Source organism: Astatotilapia calliptera, chromosome 22 (genome assembly GCF_900246225.1).
Source record: "Astatotilapia calliptera chromosome 22, fAstCal1.2, whole genome shotgun sequence".
In the NCBI taxonomy this organism is placed as follows: domain Eukaryota; kingdom Metazoa; phylum Chordata; class Actinopteri; order Cichliformes; family Cichlidae; genus Astatotilapia; species Astatotilapia calliptera.
In genome coordinates, this window is record NC_039322.1 from 26,514,090 (window position 1) to 26,542,038 (window position 27,949).

Sequence of the window (27,949 nt, forward strand, 5' to 3'; positions counted from 1 at the left end):
TTGAACCTCATAACACACCATTACTATGTCATAACTTGAGCAAGGTTTTATTTATTTTCAGATTGTCGGTAAGTCCCAGACACACATATATTCCAAGACATTCATCTTAAACATCCTGGCAACAAGGAAAATTGAATCGTGCTTGAGAAAAGCTAATGTAAGCACTTTTGAAACCGTAGACGAGTGTGCCTATGGCTGTGTGCAGTGAGAAAGAGCTATGCCTTTGGAAAAGAAATGCTGTCCAACACACACACACAGTTGGTTGAGTGTTGGGGGTGGGCGGGCAGAGCTTCTTCAGGCCTAATCAAATCCAGTAGAGACAGTCAGAGTCGGCTTGCTGCCTGCCAACCAACCTGCCTGCTATTTTTAGAAGCCCAGCCCTGCCGATGGCAGTTCAGCTCTCTCCACATATACAGATCCCGGCTCGTGATAGAGATATTTATAACTGCCACAGTTGTCTGCCCAAGTGTGAAACTCCAGCTGAACAACTGAATGATTTTCTCCTCTGTGGCGCAGGATTAAAAATGTTCTTTCTTATCTCTCCCCTTTGGCTTATCCACAACCAACTTTATGTTCAGTTGTATAGCGCTTTGGGTTGAGATTTTTGAAGACTGTGTGAATTTAGCTATAGGATGCTGTGCCTATGGAAGAAATTAAGCATTTAAAGCTGATTGCAGGTTTGTGTCAGGCCATTTTCCGCCAGATGTGGCATTTTCTCACTCTTTTTTTGTGTGCTTTGTTTTAGCAATGGGTGTCTAGAATGACAACTGATGCATTAATGCGTGTCACCACAACCTGTGCTTACCTTAGAACTCCGTCCCATCATGCTAAACTAAGCTCCTTGCATATAGCTTCTTTTTTTTCCTGCTGTTTTTAGTTATGTGACAACCCCAAGATTTATAGACTCTGAAACTGGTCATGACGCTGGGAATCAAATCTGAAATGACTGTTAAATGTTTCCAAAGACTTCTGAAAAATATGCGTTTGTTGTTTCAACCCACTGTTAGTTGCATAAGCTATGTAGTTAGACAAAATGCTATTTGCACTGACAATCTAAAAGACTGAACTCTCTCGTGTCTGATTTGATCATTCCATATCACACCATAAAATTTTGGAAATCCACTGCGAGACAAAGTAGAAGCCTTCACTTTGTTAGAATTTAGGTTGTGTTTTTCAGTTAACATGACATTAATAGTTGGGCGCCTTCCATTTATTTAGTTAAAATGTTGGATAGTAGTTAAGTCAGATGAACTGATATGGCAACTGTTCAAGACTAGACACCGTCTGTGAGCAACTGCTAGCAATGCAGAGACTATAGCATTGTGACAGTGGAAATTAGTTATTAGATTATCATAATGTTTTTTTCCCAATCTAACCACTTATTGTTAGTTATTATTGCTGCCATAGACGTCATACTACAATGACCCTGAAGTTATAGATGAATCCACGTCAGATAGCATGCAAATTTATCTAAATGGCACTCACCAGTGTATTGAAAATGAATGAATGGGATGTTTAGTGTTGGCCAAGCAATGGCATCTCACCAAGAAATCTAAAAGTGCAGCACAAAGTGAACATTATTATCTCATCTTTACCTGAAGGAGCTTTTTCAAGATGAGCACAATTCATACAATTCAGCACAGTTAATAACACGTTTTCTTTCCGGGCTATCCATTACTACCGGTCTTTATCCAAAACGCTAGTTATTGACGTCTATAGAAAATTGCACGTCTTAGCAGAGAATGTGAGTTGACGCTGCAGTGTCACTCCCATGAGAAGAGTAATGTTAGTCGTTCCAAATATTGACTTTAAGCTCATTAGAATTGTACAGATGCTGCTTTTTTTGCTTCATATACTGTATGTCTGTGTGTGTTTGCACGATTCAATAAATCACTGCACCTATTTCCCCACCTTTTTGTTTTGTTTTTTTCCAAGGTGTGGCTCGAGGCTTTTTGCCCAGTACAGTAACTAATGCTTATTACAAAAGCTGAAAAATGAAGTACTGTGTTTTTCACTTCCAGGGCTCCACACTGGTGTAATAACAGAAAGCTTTGATATCAAAGCTCACTTTGGTTGTAAACAAGTCGATAGCGTTTTATTCACAGAGACACAGGATAAAAGCAATAATTCAGTCAACCTATGATTAGGCTTCCTGTGTACCCAGACATCTTGGCTTTGGCCTCTGTATCATGGTGGATAGTATCAGTCTCTGAAGGCTGAACTGAACTTTACTGCGACAAAGAGAAAAGATTTTGTAGACTTTTGTGAGCGTGCTGTTGATGTCCATGATCATCATCTGTGTTTATGCAAAATGTTCAAAGTGAACAGTTCTCAGGTGTTGGTTAGATTTCTAACTGTGGTGTTCTTGAGAGTTGAGGGAATGTAAAATAATGGAGACTAACCAAAAGGCATAATCATCATGAGCTGTAAGTAGACAGAAAACCCGCTCACTGCGCAGTGTCATTGGATTTGTTCCTACAAGCCATTTATTTCCCTGTGCTTCATTTACCTGTTGGCACTACACAGTCGTCACTGATTGTGGTTTGAAATCCTGCCTGTGAACCACAGCTGTGCCCATAGCACCTTTACTTTCCCTACTTTATCAGCATATGGCTGCCTGTTGTCTCCGGGCTGCAGCAGGTACATCGCTCGTGCCTCAGTGCGAGTTGACGTGAGGAAACATGAGCGGGGAGAAATGGGAAAATAGATGGTGTTGGCTGGGGGATGTGTCACCAAGATGTAGTGTGGACGCCTCCAGAGATTTCTAGATTTCTTATTATATTTTATTTTGCCTCTGTTTTGCTCTTTGCTACAAAAATGTAAGCAAGACATGCTATAGACTCTTTCATGCTCCAGGTAGCGGTTTGATGAGCTCAGATGTATAATTTACTGCATTTCCTTCTATATAAAATACAAACAAAACAGAACTACAGTTGAGTGTGAGCCTTGTTTTTTACCCCCTTTTGGTTGTTTGCCTTACACGTAGCTTTTTCTTTAAAGGTTAGTGAATGCATCACTCATTAAGTTAAACCTCTGAGCTTTACCCAAGTGAGAATCGTTTATATTTGAGCAAACTGTGAAAGGGAGAACTTGATTTCCTCTGAGACTCATCAAGCCTGTTGCTTCAGAGGAAATCTTTAGAGCCTAGTTGCAACATGCAAAGGGAGCACCCATTTCTAATAGCAGAAACATGAGTCGTCTTATTCAGTATTAGCTCTTTCATCCTGGCTGTGCTCGTATATAAATGCACAGGGAAGACTAGTCGGTGTCATTCATCTTTTCCCCGATGGCCTGTCACGGCTACGTTAGTGCTAACGCTGTGATTTGGGACCTCCTGTCTCTAACTGATGGCCAAATGATCTGGTCCATTAAGACATGTTCCCCAGGGACATCTGAGTTTTGTATTCTTCTTTCTAATTACTACTCATGTAAAATGCACAACTCTGTCTGAGCTCCCAGGCAGCTTTTTATTAGCTAAGCAACAGTTGGTCGACTGGCTTGTCCCCATAGATTTCTTTATTGGTATTTTTGTCTTCTATCTTTTAATAAAAGAACCTAAACATAAGTATATGTCATATTTAAAGTGATGGTGAAGAAATAGAATGTGCAAATAGGATTTAAATGGTAAAAATATTTCTCAAATCTGAAGTCAAATTTGTGTAAAGATTAACCTTTAGGCCAAATTGGTTCTACATAAAAACCAGGGAGGTTTAAATGGAACCTGTTACACTCCAACACTCCACTTTGGCAATTTGTTAGTTCCAGTCATACCAGAAGTATATAATGAATAGAATATTTAACAGACCAGAATGTGACGTGAAAGCTACAGTTGTAAGAGTTTTCTTTTACTGCACTTTATGGACTCCTGTGAAAATACACCCATGATTTAAAAGCTTATAGAATCACGTGTAGCCACAAACCTCTCTCTCACACGATCTTTGTTACAACGTTGCTTCAGTTCATTGAGGTTTGTGAACATTTGTTTATGCACAGTTCTTTTAACTTTCCACTACAGCATTTCAGTTGTGTTGACTTTGGCTGAATCCTCTTCTTGATCAACACTTCAATGTTTGTTTGTTTTTTTTTCTGTGCTTGGCATCATCTTCCTGTTGCGTTTCCCAATTTTAGCCAAGCTTTAGCTTGACATTGACTCCAGAATAATTTGATATATGGAGTAGTTCAGGTCCTTTAAGGTCCTGTGGCTTAAAAAAACAACCCAGATCATTACCTACCTATTTTCTGCTGTGCTCATGATCAATCTTCTGCTGCATTTAGCTGTTGGTCAGATGGTCTCACATCTGACTCTAGAATATTTTGCTATACTGATGTGTTCATGGTCATCTCAATGATCGGTGCCCAAGTCCTCTAGTGGCAAAACAAGGCTGAATCATCACACGAAACACAGCAGCTGTTTACATTGTACAGACAAAAATAAATAAATAAATAAAAGCACCTCATCTAGCACCTAGCACTACTGATGTGTGTTACACATCAGTGAAATGTATGAAAGTACCTTGACGTAAACTTTATGGATGTTAGAATGGTGGATAAAAGCGGTGCATGAGCAGCATAGATCTGAGCAAGGTGTTTGCTGTCTAACCCATGTCATCCAACCCAACTTCTGAAAAAAAGTGACAGCCCAATTAAATATGGAAACATTTACTTTTAAGTTAATGTTTTAATTGGCAGGTTATGAATTAGAAATGACCTCCTACAGCAAGGAGGAGTAACAGGCCCAAAAATATCAAAGACAGCACAACCCGCTGTGATCAAGTAAATGAAGCTCAGTGAAAAACCGCCCCAAGAAGGTCACAGTAAAGTTTTGTTTATTAGCTTGGTGTTCATGTGTTCGTTTGTGAGTGTGAAATTGTTGGTATATGCAAGCCTAGGGGGTGAAATTAGTAGAGAATCAAGCGTTTCATCATGCTTGCTGGACTTGAATCCATGTGTGAAATCCAGTGAGGCAAGCCAAGCGTGGCTCCATATGCTGCTCGTGGTCAATGACTGAACCGGTGTCAATCAGATCACCTTTGGATGCACCAAAGTCACCCTCAACAGGATGTTTGTGTAGCAACTGTGCTTCTGACAGGTCTTTGTTGGCGAGTTATTTGTTTATATTTAGTGTGTGTGTGCATCAGCATGCAGTTTATAATTTGCTCTCAGCTCTTCAAAGCAGGTTTCACATCTTTTGTGGTCGACTGCTGCTGATAACTTATAAGAACAGCAGTGGGGGTCCAAGGTGTGATGAGAGGCTTCTTCTCGTAGTCTCTCCAGCTGGTAAATGGTGTGACACCTGTACTGGACCACAGGGTTACATAAAGGAGCAGGCGTTTGGTGTCTGAGGCACCCGTGGGTCGTCTGTTTACCTCTGATCACACATGAACAGAGGCAACACTGCGTGTGTGCAGTAGCCAGCCTGCATCTCATACAGATGCAACTCTGTCCCTGAGAAAATGCAGTGCTGCTGTTCATCCTCTTTCCTTTCCTTACATGACTCACAACCTATAATCAGATTGAACAGTATGTAAGCGAATTAGTCAACACTCCGACAACAAATCAAATTACTCTGGATGAAATGGTTCTTTTATCATCCACAGGAAGTACTTACACTCATGAAGCAGAAACACCTGGGTTTGCATTGTATGAGTAAGTGCCCAAATAATATTGACAATAGCTACGGATTAGTTTACTGTCTAAATTTAAGACCCTGTGTGTAGAATTCACAGGCAACAGTTGGCCACAATAATAATAGCGATTACGAGAATCATTATAAAGTTGTAACTACTTTTTATGAAACTTGGTAAATGATTATTATATATATATATGAAACATAGATAGTTCTGTTTGAGTAACTGAAGCATGTGAAAAATCTTAAACGTAATGACTTGATTAAAGATTATTCATCTAAGAGTGTATACAGAAGTGGCACAGCAGCATTGTTCCATTGTTACAGCTCCATTTTTGGAGGACCATGATGACCCTGGTGTTGTAGCCAGTCAGGGAGCTGTGATTTTAAATATTTGCACAAGCGGTACGCAGGCGTTTCCCTGGTAACCGGGTGTTGTTGGGTGAGGATGCAGAGAGAGCGAGAGAGAGCGGATTTGTGAGCAGGGACAGTCCTGAAGGGTTTCAGCGAGCTCAAGAGGAGAGAGAAGCTTTAATTGGCTTCTGATTTTCATGGGACTGTGTGGACTGCATGTCCCTCCTGAGGATGTCACTACCTCAGCACTCATGTAGATTTTGCACTGCAGAAACTGAAACGGTGTAGCATAATGTCTGGTGCTGTTTTCATAGCAAATCTGCAATGTCTGTGTGTGGTTTAACATGCAAATCACTCACATTAGAAACTGTCATGCATCACAAATGTGGTGAATGTGGTTCTAAATGGCAAGATTGCACAATTTAAAACTCTTTCCCTCTTTCTTTCTCCCCTTCTTTCCCCCAGTCAAGTCTGTCCCGTATTCAGTAAGTGAAAATAAAATAAACAATAAAAGGTGAATCAAATGGACCATTACGGCAAGGCTAGGATGGTCAGTTTGGTAAAGTAAATCCGTTGGGCATCTTTCTTTGCCTTTAGACAACAATTCTGATGGCAAAAGAGCCAAACGGGACAGGCCAAAAAAAAAAAAAAAAAAAAAAAAAAAAGAATGTGGTTCTAAATGGCAAGATTGCACAATTTGAAAGAATTATTTTTATTAATAATTCTACCTCTGATAGACATTTTATGTATTTATTTATTATTTTTTTGTGTTTATATGCTGGGAAATATTTAATGAAAGTTTAAAACAAAATTGGTGTGTCATCTGAATGTTGCTGGTAAAGTAATTAGATCACCCCCAAGAGTTTGCAATAATTACCCAACAGTATCCACAGAAGACTCTTTTGCTACATGATAGAGTTTGCAGTTTGACACTGTTTGCAGGCACATCACTGTTAGAGGTAGCATTTGCCAGAATAAAGGCAGTTCAGGGTGGGATTTGATCCTAAAAATCCAATTATCCCTCTATGAATCATTTTTTTGTCTTAAAAAAAAAAGTGGGGTAGTGCAGAGCAGAGATGGGCAGTAATGCGTTACTTGTAACGCGTTACTGTAATCGATTACTTTTTTCAAGTAACGAGTAAAGTAAGGGATTACTATTGCAAAAACGGTAATTAGATTACCGTTACTTTCCCGTAGGAACGCTGCGTTACTAAAACCGTGATTTATCTTTTTTTTTTTTTTTTTTTTGCGAGAATGTCTCATGACAGTGACGTAAGCGAGTGCAACGTTCATGACAACAGCTGTGTGCAGATCAACAATGGATAAAATGGAGTGCGGGAGAGCGTATGAGCGTGCAGCGTTTAAAGCGTGGAAGCACTGACCTTACTTTGAGTTTGATTCCATAAAAAGTGACAAAAACATTAGCGTCCATCGTGCGTGGGAAGAAAACTTCTTTTTACAGCGAAAAAAACCCCTAAACTTCCAAGCAAGCACCGAGTGCGCTACAACGTAATGGGAAATTCAGAGAAACTCGCGGATTCTTCCACTGACTGCTGCGGCACACCTGCATCAGGGTAAACCTCCGCCTACCCTACTCCTGCTTTACAGGTGAAAATAGAGCGACAGGACTGCTAGTCTTTGACTTAATTTATTTTCTGCTGTGTTTTACTTGCATCTATTTGAAAGAGTGAGTGCAAACACAAGAAATATATATATTTTATGTGCTGGAATGTGCAGAAAATAGGTTTAAATATTAAACAAATTTCTTCCAGTAAGAGAATGTTGCATATAGTTAAATTTTTGCTTGATGCATAAAGTTAAAAGGTTACAACTAATAAAACAAGTTTTAAAAAGAGACTTTTCCATTTGATTACATTTTGTATGATGGATTATGTAGAAAAAGTAGAATTGGGCTGAAAGATCTATCGCTTTATTACCTATTCAGGTTGTAAATCGTGTTTTTAAAAAGTAACTAAGTAATTAATTACTTTTGAAAATAAGTAATCAGTAAAGTAACAGGATTACTTTTTTGGGGAAGTAATTAGTTACTGATTACTTTTTTCAAGTAACTTGACCAACACTGGTGCAGAGTGAAACTGCAACGCAGGTACTCATTGTATTTTCAGTCATGAGCAATGAGACATGCCTACAGACGGCCTCTTACGAGGTGGTTTCCACTGGACCTGACTGTTTTTCCAGTAGCTAATGCTTAATGGTGTTTTTCCTCATTCAGTCATCACTAAAAAAATAATTAAGCTGTTTTAAAGAAAAATGGGTAATGTAATGTCTCTGTTAGAGGGGATTATATTCTGTTGGAGATGGACATCTGCAGACCCCATAAGTCTTTACTGTTATACTTTTCCCAAGTTTGCTTGAAATCCACCTCATCAAAGCATGTGTTTTTGGTCTGCAGGAGGATAGAGAGTCATTTCTAGTGTTATGCAATTAGGATGGCATGGTGGGAGTAAAAAAACATTCGGAAAGGGTGTATGGGAATTATGTCAGATAAATACCAGACAGAAATAAAGATATTAATTGTGGATAGACCTCCTGCCACCTGTAACAATGTGTGGGCCACAATGAAGAATAAAATTCAGTGGCGAGGTAATAGAGCTAACAAACTGCTGTTCGGTTTTAGGCTGCTGAGTTGTGAAAATGGAGAATAAATTCACATTTGTAAATGAAATGTGAAATTGTAGGTGACTGTAAGGGATGTAAGGTATCCTTTTTTTTTCAGAACTTGTATTGTATCTATTATTAGCCCTTATTTATATTTATTGCATATTATATCAATATTTAATATGCAGAGTTATGTTTACGATGATGAATGAGTAATGGGGAAGCCGGCCCCAATAATTTCAACAGATGGTTGCAACAAAGTTGCATGGGCAGTGACACCTCAGACCCCCCTTTATTCAGACCCCTGGAAGAACACAGGCACGATCAGCATCACACCAGCAGTGTAAATCTGATTAGCGAAAATATAAACTAAACTATAGAAACTATAAATATAAAAGACATGAAAGCAGGATATTAAAAGCAATAGGAGCTAAATGAGCTCCTGATATAGAATTATTGTGGTACGTTTAATAATGTATAATAATTTGATTACAACTTAATATCCACTTGATGGCAGTTATGTCATTGTAAAGATGATTATTAACATCACTACGGGCTTATGTTGCTGCTTTTCCCCCCTCTCACTGCATGTCACAGTGACAATCATATTACCGGAATGATGCAGCTGCCGGAGGGAATTTATGTCATACAGTGCTCTTCACATTTTGTGGCACTGTTTCCGCTCTCCTCCACTTCCTATAATAACTTGAGCTTGACATCTCGTAACCCCCCTCATCGCAGATTCCTCATAGTTGGGAAGGCTGCTCACCCACTGTTTGAAATGTCTCCCATCCTAATTGCCACATCAGAAGCAAACCCTAACTGTGAGGGGGTGCAGAGCGTGACATTATAAACACCGCGGGCAGAAATGTCAGGACCATCATTAAATGGATCTGCTCTGGACTCTTCCGCATAGGCTGGCGAGGTTTTTCGGCAGGTTTCGGAGCCGGTGAGGTGATTATACCATGCTATGGCAACTTGTGTGCCCCCGGGTCATCTTTCTTACCAAAAAGTACAGGTGAATAAATAAAACCTTCCATATTTTCCCTGTCAGCAATGCTAGCTATTTATGTCTCCATGCAGCGTGTTTGTTACAGAGTAGTTTTAGATGCCCTGTCCCCCATCGGCTGTCAAATCAACAGACTGGTTCACAGCGCCTTCTCTCCTCATCGTCTAGCGATTATTACAAAGTCATTACACCACTGGGCCAATAAAAACATATTCACTCTTATCAGTCCTCCTGCCCTCTCCTGAATCTGTTGCCAACAAGCTCAGCAGAAACATCTTAATGTCAACTGTGTCAAGGCCATAAATTGTTTGACAGTGCCTTTGCAAGCATAAAATTCAGACAGCACAGTAATCTCACATTCTCCTATTGTTGCCAGCATGTTGCGTCAAGTTTGACGCCATCATACGCTGTCTTCAGTGATGAAGAAGAGCACTCAGCATCAGTTTCCAAGTGTCTGCAGGGCATTTGGCAACTTAGTCCTGTCCGATATTTGATCTGGATTTCACTTCAGCTGTTTAACTCTTCACTATTTCTCTGTAAGTTGTTTTCCCTCGGGTGCCCAGCTGATTGGCTCAGTGATTGACACCCAGGAACACACATGAGACGCAGTCCTAGCATCTTTCCAAATGAACATACTGCATCTGAATGCCCTCAGGCGATTTCTCAGTGTCCCGCCGAAGTCGAGGCCAGCAGGCAACTTAAACAGCTCGCTTCCCTGCCACTAGGCAGATGCAACCGAAGCAGGGGTCAAGCCTCATTTTAAGGACAATTAGACACGGAGGCTACAATTTCATCTCATTGTTAAAGTACACCGTGACCCTCTGTCAACCCTGCGTTCAACCACCTGCCCCAGATATGATGGAAAATCTGAAAATAAAAGATGACTTGGATTCCAGATAATAAAAACAAGAACAAGATCAAGTTGAAAAAGTAAATGTTTTCAAACAATAATAATCTTTGATTTATGCCATTTCTAGGTTTGTAGGTCTAGGTCTGTGGAAATAATGTGGTGAAAGTCTCTTTCTGTGTGCTTGTGTCTGCAGTTACTGCCATTAAATTAGTGTTAATCTAACATTGTTTTTTTTTAAAAGGAAATAGACTGTGGAAGACAAACATTCATTCTTTTTGAAGCATTTGTTTTTATTAAACTTTACCCAGTATGTCTGAGATAAATGAACAAAGACCTCCATATAATATACAGTGGGATGCAAAAGTTTGGGGAACCTTGTTAATAGTCATTATTTTCCTATATAAATCGTTGATTGTTACAATAAAAAAAAATGTCAGTTAAATATATCATATAGGGGAGACACAGTGATATTTGAGAAGTGAAATTAAGTTTATTGGATTTACAGAAAGTGTGCAATAATTGTTTAAACAAAATCAGGCAGGTGCATAAATTTGGGCACCACAAAAAAAGAAATGAAATCCATATTTAGTAGATCCGCCTTTTGCAGAAATTACAGCCTCTAAACGCTTCCTGTAGGTTCCAATGAGAGTCTGGATTGTGGTTGAAGGTATTTTGGACATCAGGTTTGATGGCTTCCGAGCACGGACAACTCTCTTTAACTCACACCACAGATTTTCAATAATATTCAGGTCTGGGGACTGAGATGGCCGTTCCAGAACGTTGTACTTGTTGTCAAAGGAGCTTGGAAAGAAAAGCGTCTGGACTACTTTAAGTTGCTTGAAGACGTTTCACCTCTCATCCGAGAAGCTTCTTCAGTTCTAAGGTCAAATTGTGGGTAAACTTTGCTAGATCCGCCCCTGCACAGTTACCAGCCGTCAGCTACGTAGAAAAAGATCCTCGAGTAGAAAGTAATAATAAATAAATTCTAACAACAGCTGATCAAGCTTAAACGTGCTGCTGTTGTTCAGCCGCTGGTTTCCTCTTTCTGGTGCAAAGTGGGCCAAAAACAAACCAGAGAGACGGACTCGCGACAGAAAAGCCGATCAGCTGATCATTAAGCAGTTTCATGATTGAAGTAGCAGCCAGAAGAGGCAGTCGCTCCATATATCGTTTGGTAAGCTTAACGCAGTAATGCTTTACAAACATTCAGAGATGGACTTACACACTTGCTTTACTTCTCTCGGGGATAACTTTGTCGGAGATGAAATGCCAGGTTGCTAGCGAAGCTCCAAATGCTATCCAGACCACCGACAGGTCCTGCATGCCACAGCCGCTCTATCACGTGATGCATACTGCTCCGACGTGCTAACGTTCTGAGGCGAGTTACGGCGTGTTGCAAGTTTTGTGAGGTGCTTTCGTGATATTTAATGGATCGGATTACATTTTTTATTTTTCTCCGATATCCGATCCAGTAATTTAGGTCAGTATCGGACCGATACGTAATATCGGATCGGTCCATCTCTAGTCACAATCAGCCAGGGTTTCAGGTGAACCCATTGTGAAACCTAGCCCCCACCCTGTCATGTGATTTACTGATGTCAAATGGCCGAGGATGTGAGTGGGCGTTAAGGCGTCTGGGAAGGGATCTGTAAACTGGATTATAGATGGCAGACAGTTTGTGACGTAAACCACCGCCTCTGTTCGAAGATGGTCGTTCACAGTGGACATAGATGTCCTCTTTAACTCCTCTTTCAAACCATCTGTCCTCTCTGTCCAAAATGTGAACATTGGCATCCTCAAAAGAGTGACCTTTGTCCTTCAGATGCCGATGGACTGCTGAGTCATCGCAAAAGTTGTGTCAAGCAATGCATTTTCTGCTCAAACAGAAGAAAAAGTGAAACAAACAACACATTAGTCACAGAATTCTTTGCATTTTTGACTGTTGATTGTTCTTCAAAGCATTAGAGACTTCAAAAATTGATGTTATTTTTATTTCATTGACTATACGTGTGCCTTCAGTGGTAATTGCATTGTGTGCTTGACTATGCTGTCAAGGAACTGCGTTGGTATTGAATCCACACTGCTTAAATTGATATTGATTACCTGAGTAAGACAGCCTATAAGTGAATTTTCCTCTAAGTCCTCTAAGAAACACCAAAGCATTGCCTTTGTGCCAACAAACAGCAGTCAATAAACCTCGTAAGTTTGTGCATTTTTGAGAGTCCCCATTTCTGCCTACCTGTCACTGTGATGCTGCTTCTTAGTATTCCTGTCAGGAGACGTGTGGCCATGCCATAATCTTCTCAGCACGATGCGTCAGGGTCTTTATCTCCATTCCAGTGCATTCAAAAAGCCTTCAGTTATTTGTCTTGTCTTCTCCTTTTTTGTTAATCCATTATGTGTAGGAGTGCGTGTGCACATCCATTGTCGAACAGATGCTGTATTTTGTGTTGATGAACACAGAGGATGGTCTTATGGGGTTTTGTTGTGACACAACACAGCAATGTGGCGTGATGGCATTCAAGGTAAAAGCCAATCTGCCATCCGTGTCCTGTCTGCAGTGAGTAAGTGTTTTTAAAAAGATTTTAAAAAAGGCCAATGAAGACACAAGGCAATGGTGGTTTTCTGTAGTACATTTATATTAATTTAAACCAGCTTAATTGTGATGTTATTATCAAGCATGTAGAAAAACATCAATACAGGCATAAAAATGTGTAGGAATGGTTGCAAATTGGGGCAGGGATAGCTCAGTAGGTAAAGTGGTCGCCCCATGATCGGAAGGTCGGCGGTTCGAATCCACTTAACGGCTACCCTGAGGTACCCCTGAGCAAGGTACCGTCCCTACACACTGCTCCCCGGGCGCCTGCTTAGTGGGCTGCCCACTGCTTCACTGAGTGAATGGGTCAAATGCAGAGAAAAACAAGTAATTTCCCCATGGGGATCAATAAAGTATCCATTATTATTATTATTATTATTATTATTAAATTGGTTTCTAAAAATGTAAACGGTCTTTTCGTGTCATTGCTGGCATAAGGTTTGCAAAGATGTTGGTGCAAAGAAAACACCCTGTTTTCTTCTCTGTCTGGATATGTAAGTTTATTTTGGTAAGATTCACCATTTTTGGTCCCTTTTTATATTAAGCTGTTGAACAGTTGTGCAGAGGTAAGCATTGTCCTGTGTCCACTGACCTGTGTGGATTTTTTACCACCAAGTCACAGGTGCAGAGTGAGCAATTATAAATGGCTTAGCACAAGCTAGATAGCAATAATATTAACTGCCAGCTGTTATCCTGAATCATTTCTATGTCATTTGGTTCCTTGCACTCTCACCAAGGTTTGAAGCGAATAATCAGCAAAAACGATCTTCAAGGTCTTTTATATTCTTCAGCTCTTCTTAGAGTTAAGATCTTTGGGTTTAGTGTGGAGCCGTTTTTACACATTACTGTACTATTATTCCGATGGTAATCCGAGATGCCTTTTTATTTTTCACATATCTCATTGTGTGCTTGTCTTTGAGAATTACGTCCTTTGATAGTGTTTTATTTTGCAGAGACTGAGACTCTGAGACGCATCTTTCAGACACGATAACTAAGGTCTGGATAAAAGCAATCAAATATCAAATATTAAAGCCTTTACTCAATCTAAATATAGTTTGCAAGTTCTCTATTTGTAGAGTTAATTCAATTATTTTAAAATATGTAAGAGAACTGATTCATTTTTATGAGATACGTTAACCAAATGTATTGTTTGTTTTAAACTATTCACACTAACCCAATTCTGAAAGACTTTGGGCACTATGTAAGATGTAAATAGAAATAAAATGCAATCATCAACCCACATTTTATTCACAACAGAAAACGTATCAAATGTTTAAAATAGAAAATATTACTGCTTTAATAAAATATGAGCTCATTTTGAATTAGGTGTGAGTAACAAAAGGTTGGAAAAGTAAGTGGTACTAAAAAAAAAAACAGCTGGAGAAACATTTTGTAGCTCATTAGGTCAACTGGGAGCCGGTCAGTAACATGTCTAAGATCCTCTTTTTACACCTGAGAGTTTCTCAGAATTACAGCTGGATGAAAATTAATTAATCTGTAAAAAACCTGTTTGCAAATTGTGACCAATTTCAGTGTAATGTTCCTCTACATAAATGTAATGTCTGTAAATCTTAGCAAAATCTAGGGAAATCTCTGTGGGCAATGAATAAGGCTGGAAACCAATGTTGGATATATGTGATCTTCAGGCCATTGGGCAGTGCTGCATTAAAAATGGCCACAATTCTGTCATGGGAAGCACATCGAATAAAACAAACAAAGTCTGCATGTATGGGGATATGTATATATATTGCCTATGGATATATAGTTTACACATCTGGAAAGACACCATTGGTACACAGTTCTTCGAGCATTCCAGCCCTCTTATATTTCAGCAAGACAATACTGAACTGTATACTGCATCTAGCACAACAGCATGACTTTTTAGTAGAAGAGTAGGTAGTAAGCTGGCCTGCCTACAGTCCAGACCTTTCACCAGTTGAACACGTTTAAAGCGTCAAGAAACAAAAAGTATGTGAAAGATCAGCCAGAACTGTTGGAACAGTCAGAATGGGACGACTTTACTCTCCACTCCAGCAAGCTGGTGTCCTCAGTTTCCAGGTGTTTATGGACTTTTTTGAGAGACACCAATTTGTTTTGAGACGCGTTGCTGTTTTTGCACAGCTGAAAAGTTGAACTCAAGTGTAGTAAAACTGACTAGAACTAAACTGAATTTATTTGGTTGCTTATTGTGGCTAATCTTAGCAGTTACACATATGCTAGTGTGGTGATCATTGCAGATTTACAGGTTTAGTGTCACTTTTAATATTTGTCACTGTTATTTCAGTTCTGTCAGTATTCCTGCTTTATCCTATTTCACAAAAGGCTGATAACCATTCACTAGAATAAATTAACTGAAGCTCTTTTAATTTATTTCCTCTTGCTTTGCCTTTTTTAAATTTTTTTGCTGGTCACAAACTACGAGACTTTAACACCCCCCCCCCCCCCCCCCCCCCCACACACACACACACACACACACACACACACACACACACACACACACACACCCACACACCAAATACAAGCCAGGCATTGTGTTGTGCTATTAAAGCAGTGTGTTGTTACTGGCATGCTCCTAGCACAGCCAGCTCATTACAGAAGGACGTATTTTTAGCATGGTGTGATTGGCGTTTAGTCCTAAGAGGGCCAAGAGCAGAGCGAGAATTGAATGAACGAGGAGCTCAGGGGCTGGCCCTGGACTGAAGAGAGAATCAGAGTATACAATCGCTGTTTGATAGTGTCGCTGAGACAATCGCTGATCCTCGAGAGGATCATGTTGAAGTTATTAGTACCACATAGGCAGCCACAAGATGACACTTACGTAACATAGCAACGGGTCGGCTTGGAGGAAAAATGACTTGCATATCTTTTTATGTCTCACTGTTAGAAATACTCACTATAAACAAATATGTTGCAATACACTGTCGAGATATGAAGCATCGGTTGTTTGTTTGAATGAAGCATTTTGTGTCCCAGTGCAATGTTATGGCTGTTTGATGTGTTTAAAATAATTTTGACAACAGACGAGTTCTGCTGCAGAGCAAAGCTTTAGATAACGGTGTTAGGAGGATAAAGTTGTTCTTTGTTGGAGGAAAACAAGTGAGAGAAAATGTGGACTTATCCTGGAAACTGTCTACAACCGGTTTCTCTACTCAAGGAAGCAGAGGGAATTTAGTCAATCAATTTAAATGAGATTTATATCAACATGCTGTTCCTTTCATTCTGCTGCCAGCACAGCGTGAGTCTGTCTCTTCTTGGAACTGTAAGACAGCTGTTCTTCGTCCAGATCCAAAGCAGACTGGCTCCACCGCTTCACTTTCACAGTAGTAGTAGAGGACAAAAGTATTCGGAGGATATCAGAGTTTTCATTTGCAGCCTTTGTTTTATTTTGCATTGGATCACAAGGTTGGACTTAAAATTAAGCATTCTGATGCTGTTGATATGATACTAAGACCAGGGGTTTAACAGCACATTATTCTAGCTGTTTGGTATTTGAGTACACTGATCTGCCACTAACAGATGGATGACTTTCAGTGAAGTGTAAAGTTTTTTTTGTCTTTTTTTTCTCTTCTTGTTCTTCCACTCGAAGCCAAATTAGTGCAAGAAACACAGTTTCAGGTCATGTGTCATTTAAGACAGTTTTGGCTTGCATGCATTATTTTAAATATACATCAATGCATTTATGTACAGCCCAGTAATAAATCATAGGCTTCAGCTGTATTACTTACATACTGTTTCCGTACCTTGTCTAGTATAGTTATTTATTTGTAATTTAAAAGTTAGTGACCTTTGTTACATTTTGTCAAACCATCACTGTTTTTGAGACTCATTGGGTGATGTGATGTATGACCAACATTCCAGGATCCAGCCTCTGTCAGTGCGCCCCAGGGCAGCTGTGGCTACAATGTAGCTTGTGTGAATGTGTGTGTGAATGGGTGGATGACTGGTTTAGTAAAGCGCTATACAAATACAGGCCATTTACCATTTACCACTGTACCATGTGTTTTTATAAGTCCAAAGACTTCACACTATACTGTTACTGTCCATGTCTTATTCTGTCAGTCCCCCCACAAACTAGTTATTTTTTATGTATAAAGATGTAATGTTCATTACTGTGAAGAGGATATTGTGACAGACAGTTTTGAAAATAGGAGTCAGGTGACTGCTGCTTAAAAATAACAAAGTTGTGCATTTGCTTTAAGATCAAACATCTCAAAGTTGATGCACATATCTTAATGCAGTAGCTGTGATTCCATTTGAATGAGTTCACTAATGAACAACACATCATTGCAATTTGCCCCCTTATATTATCCACCACTCCATTTAACATTTTCTTACTTTTTCAGGTAATTTAACTCATTTTTAATTAACCTGAACGACTTGGCAGATTAAGCAAACACCACTTATTACTGTAATCATGTCAATTTTTACGTCTGCTTCAGCATGTGTGTATGTAAAGCATAAGACAGCGTCATTAGAGCTCTCTCTGGCTGATTGTGGCGTTACACATGCAGTCAGACTGTACTAAATATGATTTTTTTTAAATGCAAGAGGAAGGTGAATAAAAGACCAACCAGCACCTGTTTGTCAGTTTTAGTTAGTGTCGAGTCCTAAGTGAGCATGTCTGGAAAGCATTAGCATTAGCAAAGCTGAAACGTATGTTTGTTTGTTGAGTTGCTTAGGTCTTGTTTCATTGACCTTCATGTTGGTCAATGAAATCATCTGGTTGTAGTAATGTAATGTAGATTACACTGTTGCAGTGTGGGAAAGATTATGTTACAATTAAATAAGACAAAATAGATGAATTCGCTTAGAAATATCTACTCATTTTGAAATGTCTGGTTAAGCTGGATGAAAATCAACTCGTATCAGCTTCATGATATTTAGGTTTACTAACTTCTGTGAATCTGGATAATTTGGGGGTGTTTAACATTGTTAATGTTCTGTTGAACATGTAAGGTTACAAAGCTTAATACTAAGGCACACCTTAGTACACTCTTCCTTATTCCTTCCTAAAAACTGATGGAGTCCCATATGTTTAATGTTTAATCCACAGTGGGGTTCTCCCCTTGGTGGTGGTCCTGAGAGCAACTGATCTACCCTATAATAATAATAATAATAATAATAATAATAATAATAATAATAATAATAATAATGTCAGTCTTTAAGGGTCACATAAGCCAAGGTGTAAGTCCTTTGTGAAACACTGCTCCCCACCCTGCCATCATGTGAGTCATTAAGGTTACAAGGGTCAAGTTGTCATTTTGGGTTCAGTCGCAAGGAAAGGCATCTCAAGACGGCATCATCGGTGGCTGAGAGCTTCTGTCACAGGCAACATAACAGGACAAGACTGAGCTGCACATCTGCACCCAAAAGAGAAAGGATACTCTTTTAAGCATGCTAATGGTTTCATCCTAAGGGGAAGATGAATAGCTTTCATGGGAATCCATGGCGCCATGGAGGGCATTATAATGTATAAGGAAGAGTGTAGGTTTGTAGAACATGAAAATATACCAGAACGTGAAATAAAGCCAGAACCGTACCAGATAAGTGTAAGTTTGGAATTAAGCTGTCGAATGTACAATAATAATAATTCTCTCTAATGTTGTTATCTCTCATTGCTCAGTGGGCTCTGCTTTGTTCATTAAGGTTGTAATAGGTCAGCCGTCTAGCCAGCAGGCTCCAAATCATTCCATTTTGGCTCTCAGCCTCCACAAAAGTGGACAAAGAGCGAAAATAATCAAGGAATCAGTGATTTTTTTTTTTCTCTAGAAAGGCGCAGCCAGTTCCTCCATCAGCAATTTTCAGAGAGATGATATATGCTGCATAAGAAAAAAAAGCAGGACCTTGGATGATCCTTTTACCCTGTTTCAGCCCCATTGCCTGAGTCAGCTAGTGCTCGCTCACCATAAACTGCCACTTTTAATTTCCCCACGCTTCGCCCACTTGGCTGCTTATCCTGTGGCCCTTCCTCTCTCCCCAGCACAGAGTACCTTTGAGTAATTCTGTGTGTCCAATCTCCACCACCCTCCCCCCATTATAGTGGCACACAGCCAGAAAATCCACGCTTTTTCACCTACACTCAACACCTTCTCCTCTCAGTTTTAGGATGTGACATGTTGTTCATGAATCATCTGTTTTGGAGTAACTTTGCAACACCTGTGCCTGCTTGTTTTAGTTTGTTTTGATCTACATTTTTTCCCCTCGTCTGTTCTTTTGCAGACTTTGGAGGCGGTGCTGAACTTCAAGTACTCGGGGGGAGCAGGCAAAGTTGAAGGCTACTACAGGGAGCTGTCTTTGGGTGTCCATGTTGATGTGGAACCTTCAGTGTTTTTCACCCGAGTCAGCACCCTCCCTGCTACCAGGTAACTATTAAAAAATTGTATAGCCTTTCTGTTTTTTATGTTTATTTTACTGTAAAAATCAAAATTTTTACATAAAGAAGTTTATCTAAAGAGTGAATGTGGGGTCTGCAGAGACTGGTGGGCTAGTTTGGTGAACAACAGGATAATAATGAGAAGATAACCATTTATTTTTATTGTACTGACATACGTAGTACAAACTGTCCCACATCGCCTCAAAAGCGCAACGAGAATGTCTCATGACAGTGACGTAAGCGAGTGCGACATTCGTGACAACAGCTGTCTGCAGATCAACAGTGGATCATATATCGAGTGCAGGAGAGAGTATGAGCGTGCAGCGTTTAAAGCGTGGAAGTACTGACCTTACTTTGAGTTTGATTCCATAAAAAGTGACAAAAACATTAGCGTCCGTTGTGCGTGGGAAGAAGTTAAGTCTGAGTTCAATGGTTCTTCCTCAATTTTTGATCTTGTGACTTTCAACTTCCATGCAGCTTTTATATCTTACCGGGCTATTCGTGTAACCTCATCATTCAAACAGATAAAATAACAATACTAACTCAACATTAGCGACTGCAGTCGCAGACAAGCAATGAATAATAACCTATCACAGAGCTTCCCTTGTCACAGCAACTGTTGATAAATCTCATTTTTAAAGCTTCATTTTGCGTCATACACAGTTTTCTCTCTTGATTTGGGGAGCAGATACTGACATTCTCTTTAACCACTGCAGCAGCAGCCCTGCTATGACACTATTGTTAACCAAACCCGAGGACATAGAGATGATATTTTCACAGATGGGTCAGATAGGAGCAGGCACACTGAATGGATATTCATGGCCTCACATATCCTCACCCATCCTCACCCACTTTTATTCCCTGGTCTGTCTCGCTTCACTTTACTATTTTAGTTCCCCCAACTGTCGTGAAAAAACTCCAAGCAAGGGAGACGGATCATAGCAGAGTAATGGCCACTTGAGGTGAATCATTAGCAGTAATAATATCTGCAGTTTAAGCCATCAATCTTGGCACTGTGCTGATAGATGTGCTGCACCGACTGTTATACCATCACCCTGTCATCACAGCCCCCTCTCCCTTATCTCTATAGCACCCTTAGCTCTCTCAGCCTCACAGCTCTATTATACAGTATCTATTGGTTATCAACTAGATCTGAAAATATTTGAAATGTGCTGAAATTGAAAGGTTTAGAAATGTTTCAGTAGACTGAGTCTTAAAAACTCCTCTAAAGTGAACTAACCTTTTTCTTTCTTCTTATGGAGAAAATTTATTATGGCTCAATTCCACATTTACTGACTCAGTGGGCTTTATATCTTCAGTCCTTGGCCCTCACCAACCCAAAAGCAAGGTGCTCAAAAACCGCAGTGCATATTAACGTGCAAGAAGTCTCCTCACCCACAGACAGACTGTACTGTTGACATAATGTGTGAATATTTGGCCCCTTTCCATGTTTGCATGGAGAGTCTCGTGCAGAGCGTGCTGTATTTTATATCTGAGTTGCTTAAGGTAAATTTAGGATTGGGATTTTTAAATATATAATAAAGATATTCATAAAACGTCTTTAGCACAATACCTTGAAAACTTGGCTAGTACCAAAAACTAGCATTAAACACTTTGTCAGATTTTTCTTACTCATTGAGTGATCAGAACATTGAAATTATTCGATGTGGTTAGGATAGTTGCTTTTAAAAGTGTTCATTTATTGGAATGAGAGGGGAGATGTTCAGAATGAGTGTGTCCCAAAACTCGGCCTCTGTCTTTACCTTTAGCTCTTTCTCATTCTGAATGTTTAAAGCCGAGCTTTGGGTATTTCTGATTTTTATGGTGGAATTACTTGTAATAAGATCGTCTCTTCAGCCATCAGATTTTCTTTTTAGAGAATGATCATCCTCAACCTACAGGACCTACACTGTCGTCAAACGTCAAATTATATCAGAAACATAATGATTCTCCTTCAGCTGCCTGTCGTTGCTCTCAATTGCAGTGCTATTTTCAAAGAGAAATGTGCACAAACCCTGTGCTAACGCTCTATGAATTTTGTTACTACATCACTTCCTCATTGCCCTGCATGGCTGCTCAGCAGAATGATGCTCTTTCATTGAGTAACTGTTGTTAACTTTACTCAAAGAAATATGGTTAATAGAATTAGACCAGCCGCACCTGCAGGCCTAATTACTGCCAGACCTGTTAAATCAAATCACTTAAATAGAACCTATCTGACCAAGTGAAGTCATCCAAAGATCATTAAAAGCAACACATCGTGCAAAAGTTAAAGAAACTCAAGAACAAGTGAGAAAGAAAGTATTGACATATATCAGTTTGGAAAGGGTTAAAAAGCCATTTCCAAGGATTTGGATTTGAAACGGTGGTAAGCGTGGCATCCATTGGAGAGTTAAAAGTAAAATCTGTTACTGACCAGAAAGAATACAAAGAGTAGTAAGAGGAAATCCCAAAAAGTTGATTCCATTCATCTGAACAGAAACATTTTGTCACTCATCCCAGTGACTTCTTGAGACTCGAGAGGATGAGGAAGAAAATCAACATTTTGGGATTTGCCTAAAAACATCATGATGATCCCTAAAACTGTTGAGAAAAGATTTTGTGGACTGCTTAAGCAAACTTGAACTTTTTGGAAGGTTACATCATGTGTAAAAACTAACACAGGATTTCATAAAGAGAACATCATGCAACAGTCAAACATGGGGGAGGTAGTGTGGTCTGGGGCTGCTTTGTTGCTTCAGGACCTGGACCACAATTGAGGGTACCATGAATTCTGCTACCAGAAAATCCTGCAGGAGAATATCCAGCTATTAGTTCATGTCCTGAAACTCGGGCTCGTGTTGGTATATGGATATAAGTTTAATTCCTACGTTTTTCTGTATTTTACTTATTCGCATACTATAGATGAAAGTTTGTCTATGTGGCTAAATCTGACATATTTACATGATGTATTTAGGTGTGAATGTCGATTAACTTGAATTGTCCTTATAAATAAACAAACTTGGATTATGCAGCAGACGACGATCGGAAACACACGATCAAGTCACCCTCTGAATGGCAAAAAAGCAGAATGAAGGTTTTGGAGTGGCCTAGTCAAAGTCCCGACTTAAATCTAATTGAGATGCTTCCTCCACAGCGATGTGAAAGAGTCATTGCCGGTAATTTCAAATGCTTGATTGCAGTTCTTGCCGCCAAGGGTGGCACAACCAGTTATTAGGTTTTAGGAGGCAATTACTTTTTCAGACAGGGCCAGATAGGTTTGGATAACCTTTTTCCTTTAATAAACGAAATGATCGTTTAAAAAGCGCATTTTGTATTTAGTCGGGTTAGCTTTGTCTTCTATTAAAATGTTTCGATGATGATCTGAAATATGTAATTAATATAAAAACAAAAACATCAGGATAAGTGCTCTTTTTCACAGCTCAGCAAACTAGGTGTTAGATAGAAGTCGGTGCCGCCAACTTTCCTTTCTTACTGTGTTAATAACATGCAGCACCAAACATAGGGGGCACCTGTGTTTGAAACGACCTTTGACCATCCACTGATGCATCACTGTTACCATTTAACACTCACAGAGTAAATAAAAGCACGTCTGGACCTTCTAAGACTACCTCTACAAGGCTCACAGATGAGGGATTGAGATAGTTTACAATAAATATTTCAGACACATGGGGCTCACAGTGTAATAACATTTATTCAAAAACCCATTATCTGCTTACCCATGCAGAGTCCACACACATTCATTTTGTTTGAATTTCTCCTGTTGAAGAGTCAGCGTTACTTGTTCTGATAAGCACTATTGAATTTTTAAAAAAAGAGAAGTTGAGAGAATTTGGAAGTGGTGGTACGAAACTGCTCAATAATACAGCAGCTTATCCTTACGATCTGTTTTTCTGTTTTTCTCCCTCTCCTCCCCTTCCTGTCTCTCTACTTATCGGTTCCTCTTTATGTCTCTTAAAAAGAGAAAGAAAACCAGGAGAAATCCTCCTTATTTGTGTAGTAGTAGAGCAGCCGCTTACATCAGTGTTTAGTCTCCACCGTTCTCCTCATCCAGTCTATTCCTTTTCATCATCATCTTCTTTTTTACTTACTTTACTTTTTTTTTTTTTTACTTTTTCTTTTTTTCCTGTTTTTTCTTCTTTCTGCCCTCCAATGAATTCACTATTGGGGAAACACTGGTATTTAATGATTAGTGGATGTAAACAATATCAACAGATAAAACAGTGCAGTGTTGCTTATTATTTCTCTTTTGAACTAATAAAACAGTTAACTCAGGCCATGTTCTGTATCAAGTTACATGTGAAGCAGACTTAAAAGGGAACCATCACATAGTTCACATGACCACAGTTTGTACCAATGCTGATATAGTAAATATGAAAATTGTATTTCAGAACCAGTATGGGGGAAAAAAAAGCTAAAACTAGTTAGATTTGTGTTATTAATGCCCAAGTAGTCACCTTTATATGGCTGTGTAATTAATTAATTCAACTAAAGGTAGCGCTTCGTATTTGTCAGGTATTGTATATAGTTCCTTCCTGGCATCACTGTTAAATTCAGAATAAAACAAGACTTTTGTTTAGCTGGTAAATTGCTGTATGGTAAAGCTTTTGATTTTGTGGTTGTAGAATTCAACTAGTGCACCACTGCTGCATCTCTCTGCATGACTGTCTGTTATCTAAGTGTTGTTTTCTAATAAATGCATGACATTTTGTAAAAGAATCATCTCACCTGCTCCCAACAAGTGGGTGGCTTTGAGTATGGTTAATCCAGAATTGTGTGTTGCTGGATTGCTAGTGACATCAACTCATGAATGTGTCCTAGAGATGACTCGCAATGATCCACAGGTGCAGACAAAGAAGAATAAATACAGCTTTACAAAGATAAATCTGCTCATTACTCCATGCAGTTGTGATTCTTTCTCCTGTCTCTGTCCTTCACTGTTACTGTCCAGTGAGGCATGTTTTGTCACCTAGCTAGCTAACTGGCTCCCTCATCAGTGTTGGGTAATGTTTCCATCACGGCTAATAAGATAGCTGCCACCGTCTGCTGTTCACCTTTTACTGTCCTCCTTTGACTCCCTGCTTGCCTTTTTCACTGCTCACACTTTCACCAGCATGTCACCACCTGATATGTACAGTAATGTTAGTGTTATAACAGCAGACCAGCAGATTACGCTAACGAGTTACATTCTGCTGTGACCTCTGCATCTCATTTACCACTCTACTCTTGTTCAAGAACTTTAACTCGTCTGTCTCTGTGTCTCTTTTTCTGAGTTATGCTGTTCTCAATGCAAATGCTTAGCTTCCAGAACAAATGCACAGCATTTTAAATATGCTTATATCAAGTAAGGAACACAATGTGAATAAAGTGAAAAGTAAAATTAAATAAGTTTATGTCAAAATAAAATAGTGGCTTGCACATTAGGCAAATGTGCAAAAGGTCATATCTCCTTATGCATAGCCATACGCTTTAGTGACCTTTTATGAATTAGGGAGAAGCTTTTTTTGTCTCCTTCTTCTTCAAAATAAGATTAGGGGACAAAATCTGGCCGCCAACAAACTGATTTAACCTTTATGAGCAAAGAGAATGTGAGAAATTTCACAATTTGTTTAAAACTGAGTGTTGCTGAGTGTAGTCTAGTCAGGCTTGTTTCTTGTCAGCTCTGGCTAAAAAATGGAATATTTTACTAAATCATATCAAGATCAAATACCTTGAAGTAAGCCAAATGAACGAGTACATGCTGTGCTTGACAACATCATCTGTCTACGATGTGAAAGCGTAAAACTTAATCACCCTAAATTAGTGGTTATCAAAACCTTCTCCTGGCAGGAGCTCCCTTAAGAAAATGAAAGCTGGACCCTCCCAAGACGATCACCCACCCGTCTTTTTTTCTTCTTCAAATCAGTCTTTAATGAAAAAACGACCAGGTTCAATAAGCGTTTGGGGATTTTCCAAACATAAATTACATTCACTCAACTTTATACTTTGTCCTGATTCTCCTCTCCCCATACACCTCAACCCCCCATGGCCGGCCCCACTGCAGTGGTTCTGTGCCTAAAATAACACGACATGATTTCCATCTCCTTTTGTTTCTCGTTCGGTAGCCGAGCGATTGTTAATCTGTTTCAGGTGCTTTGGCGTTAATGAAATTAACAGCAGGTGCACTAGTGGGGGAACAATGAGACAACCCACGTGAAGGCCCCTGATGTCCCCCCCCCTCATCTTTTCTGACAGTTTCTTCGCTAGTTTTGTGTTTTTCTGCGGTCAGTGTCACTACTGGTAGCATGAGGCGATACCTGGACCCCACAGACCGGTATCTGCTCCTTCGTGCAAGCAGGAACAGGATGAGCACTGCCAGGATCATATCAATAGAGGGATACACAAATCTCAACAGGCTGGGCAACAGCGCCCCACGTGTTATTGGGTATTGGGATGAAGTCCTTGGACCCACTGTAAGATCCTGCGGTGGTGCAGTGGGTCCTTGGTTCCTCCTGGTGGAACCAAGGACCACCAGGCCTCATGTGGTAAGAGTATGCAGGTAGTTCCTGGAAGAACTGACTGGAACCACGGTTGCCTGACCTAAATCCAATAGAATAGATCTGGAAAGAATTCCAAAAGGACACTATCTGAGGATTATCCTGACATTGTCAGGCACGTGGGGGTCATACAAACTACTGAGTACCATTTAGAGTTGCTGGACTTCTCATGGACTAGCCTGCTGCATCATTTTTTCACTTTGGGTGTCTGGGAATTCTGTAGGTCGATCATTTTAGTTTCTTTCCTGACACAGTCCATATCTGTGTTTCCAGCATGACTTTTCCCCCCCTCTGCTGAGATCTGATGTCTTTTCTGTGTGTGTGTGTGTGTGTGTGTGTGTGTTTTTGTTTTGTTTTTTTGTTTTTTAATTTCTGGGAGCAGTGTCTATATATAATATTTACTTTTTACTGATATAAAATACGCTTTTATTGACATTGTAAACCCTTTTTCAATTGGTTATCTGGTTGTCAGATAACCAATCTCCATATTCTCAGTAAGCCTCCCAACATACCCACCACCATGCCTGCAGTTTATATTTTTTATAGTCTAAGTTAAATGCCAGTTTGAGTTTTCTCTATTCTACCGATCACATCTTATTTGACCTTTTACTCATAATGTTTATGACACAATTCAGTAGCGTTTTGTTCTTTTGGGCCTCTTCAGAGTGAGTTGACAGATCTCTTAAAGAATGTGATGAATAGGCAGGATGTGTGAAATGCTCAGTGATCCATACTTTACAGGAACCTGTTAAAATCCTATTCACTTAGCACTGTGTTGACCTGGAAAAATGCTTTGCTGTTGAGGAGGAAAATTTTATGGACGTGCATTCTGTTAATCATGCATAGTTCAGGCTACGTCACATCAGTGAAAACGGTCGTTGGAAACATGCATGAGCAAACTAATTGTGACAATGTGCCTTTGAAAACTTCAAACTGGCTTTGGTGCGTCAAGCTAGCTGTAAGACAGGGATAAAACTGCAGTAGGATGGAGTCAGTCTATCAATTTTAGTTTAACTGGATCAAGTTGGCCCTTACATGCAGTCTGTTTGTGATAATACCACAATTGCCTGTGATAAATCTCAATTCTGTTGTGGTATGAACCAGGGGCAGACTTGCCAGCGGTGGCGTGCACAGAAACCACACATCAGGCTGAGAATGGGCCCCATCTAAGTGGGGAAAATTCATCATTTAGAAATTATAAACAGATGCAGCTTGTTCACTTCATTAATGACCAGCATAAACAGCATAAATTTGTGGCTCAAAAATAAGGGAACAAGTAATGTACTAAAAAAAATAGAATAGTTCAGGTTTTACGCATGTGTTGCTCTCTTAAAACAATGTGATAGCAAATGAGACGATACTGAAGATGGATAAATATGTGTTAATAAGTCTTCTGTTAGAAATTGTTGGGGACTGAGTGTGTGTGGAGCGCAGGATTTTAGCAGATTTTACTACAAACTGTTCCTCTGCATAAATCTGAATTCTGAGTGTAACAGCTGCCACGTACGATGTGTAAAAGAACACGAAACATTATTTAGCGTCAGGTCACGAGGCACCCGAGTGAAAAACCTCTCACATTCTCTTGTATGACTGAGGCCTCACTGAGAATATGGAGATCAGCCTCCACTGCTGGCAGATATCACAACTTTCTGGTAAACAGTAGGGCTGTGAAAAAGTTTTGACATCAGCCCTCACTGGGTATCATGTCGAAATTTTAATGTGAAAATTATTTTGGAGTGAATGAAAAATGTCAAGGAGAGGTGAAGTAAAACTCGGAGAGATAAAATCTATTTCCATGTGGAGATACTGTTAAAAAATTAAAATACGAGTATATCTCTAAAACTGAGAACATCGTGAAAAAGTTAAGTTTCATATTTGTTTTCAGCCTTTTTGTTGTCATTTTGATGATTATGATTTGTATCTTATGAAAATCTAAAATCCATTGTCTCAAAATTTTAGAATATTTGCTAGGACCAATCAAAAAAG

At 39.5% G+C, this 27,949-nt stretch overlaps 1 protein-coding gene across 3 annotated transcripts in view; it reads left to right on the top strand.

Moving 5' to 3' along the window:
- trappc9 (trafficking protein particle complex subunit 9) overlaps positions 1-27,949 on the top strand; it is a 233,699-nt gene that overhangs the window by 105,164 nt on the left and 100,586 nt on the right. For all 3 annotated transcript variants that reach the window (XM_026155948.1, XM_026155951.1, XM_026155950.1), the window contains one exon: positions 19,274-19,416. In XM_026155948.1, coding sequence (XP_026011733.1) covers positions 19,274-19,416 — 143 coding nt within the window. The remainder of the gene's footprint in view (positions 1-19,273; positions 19,417-27,949) is intronic.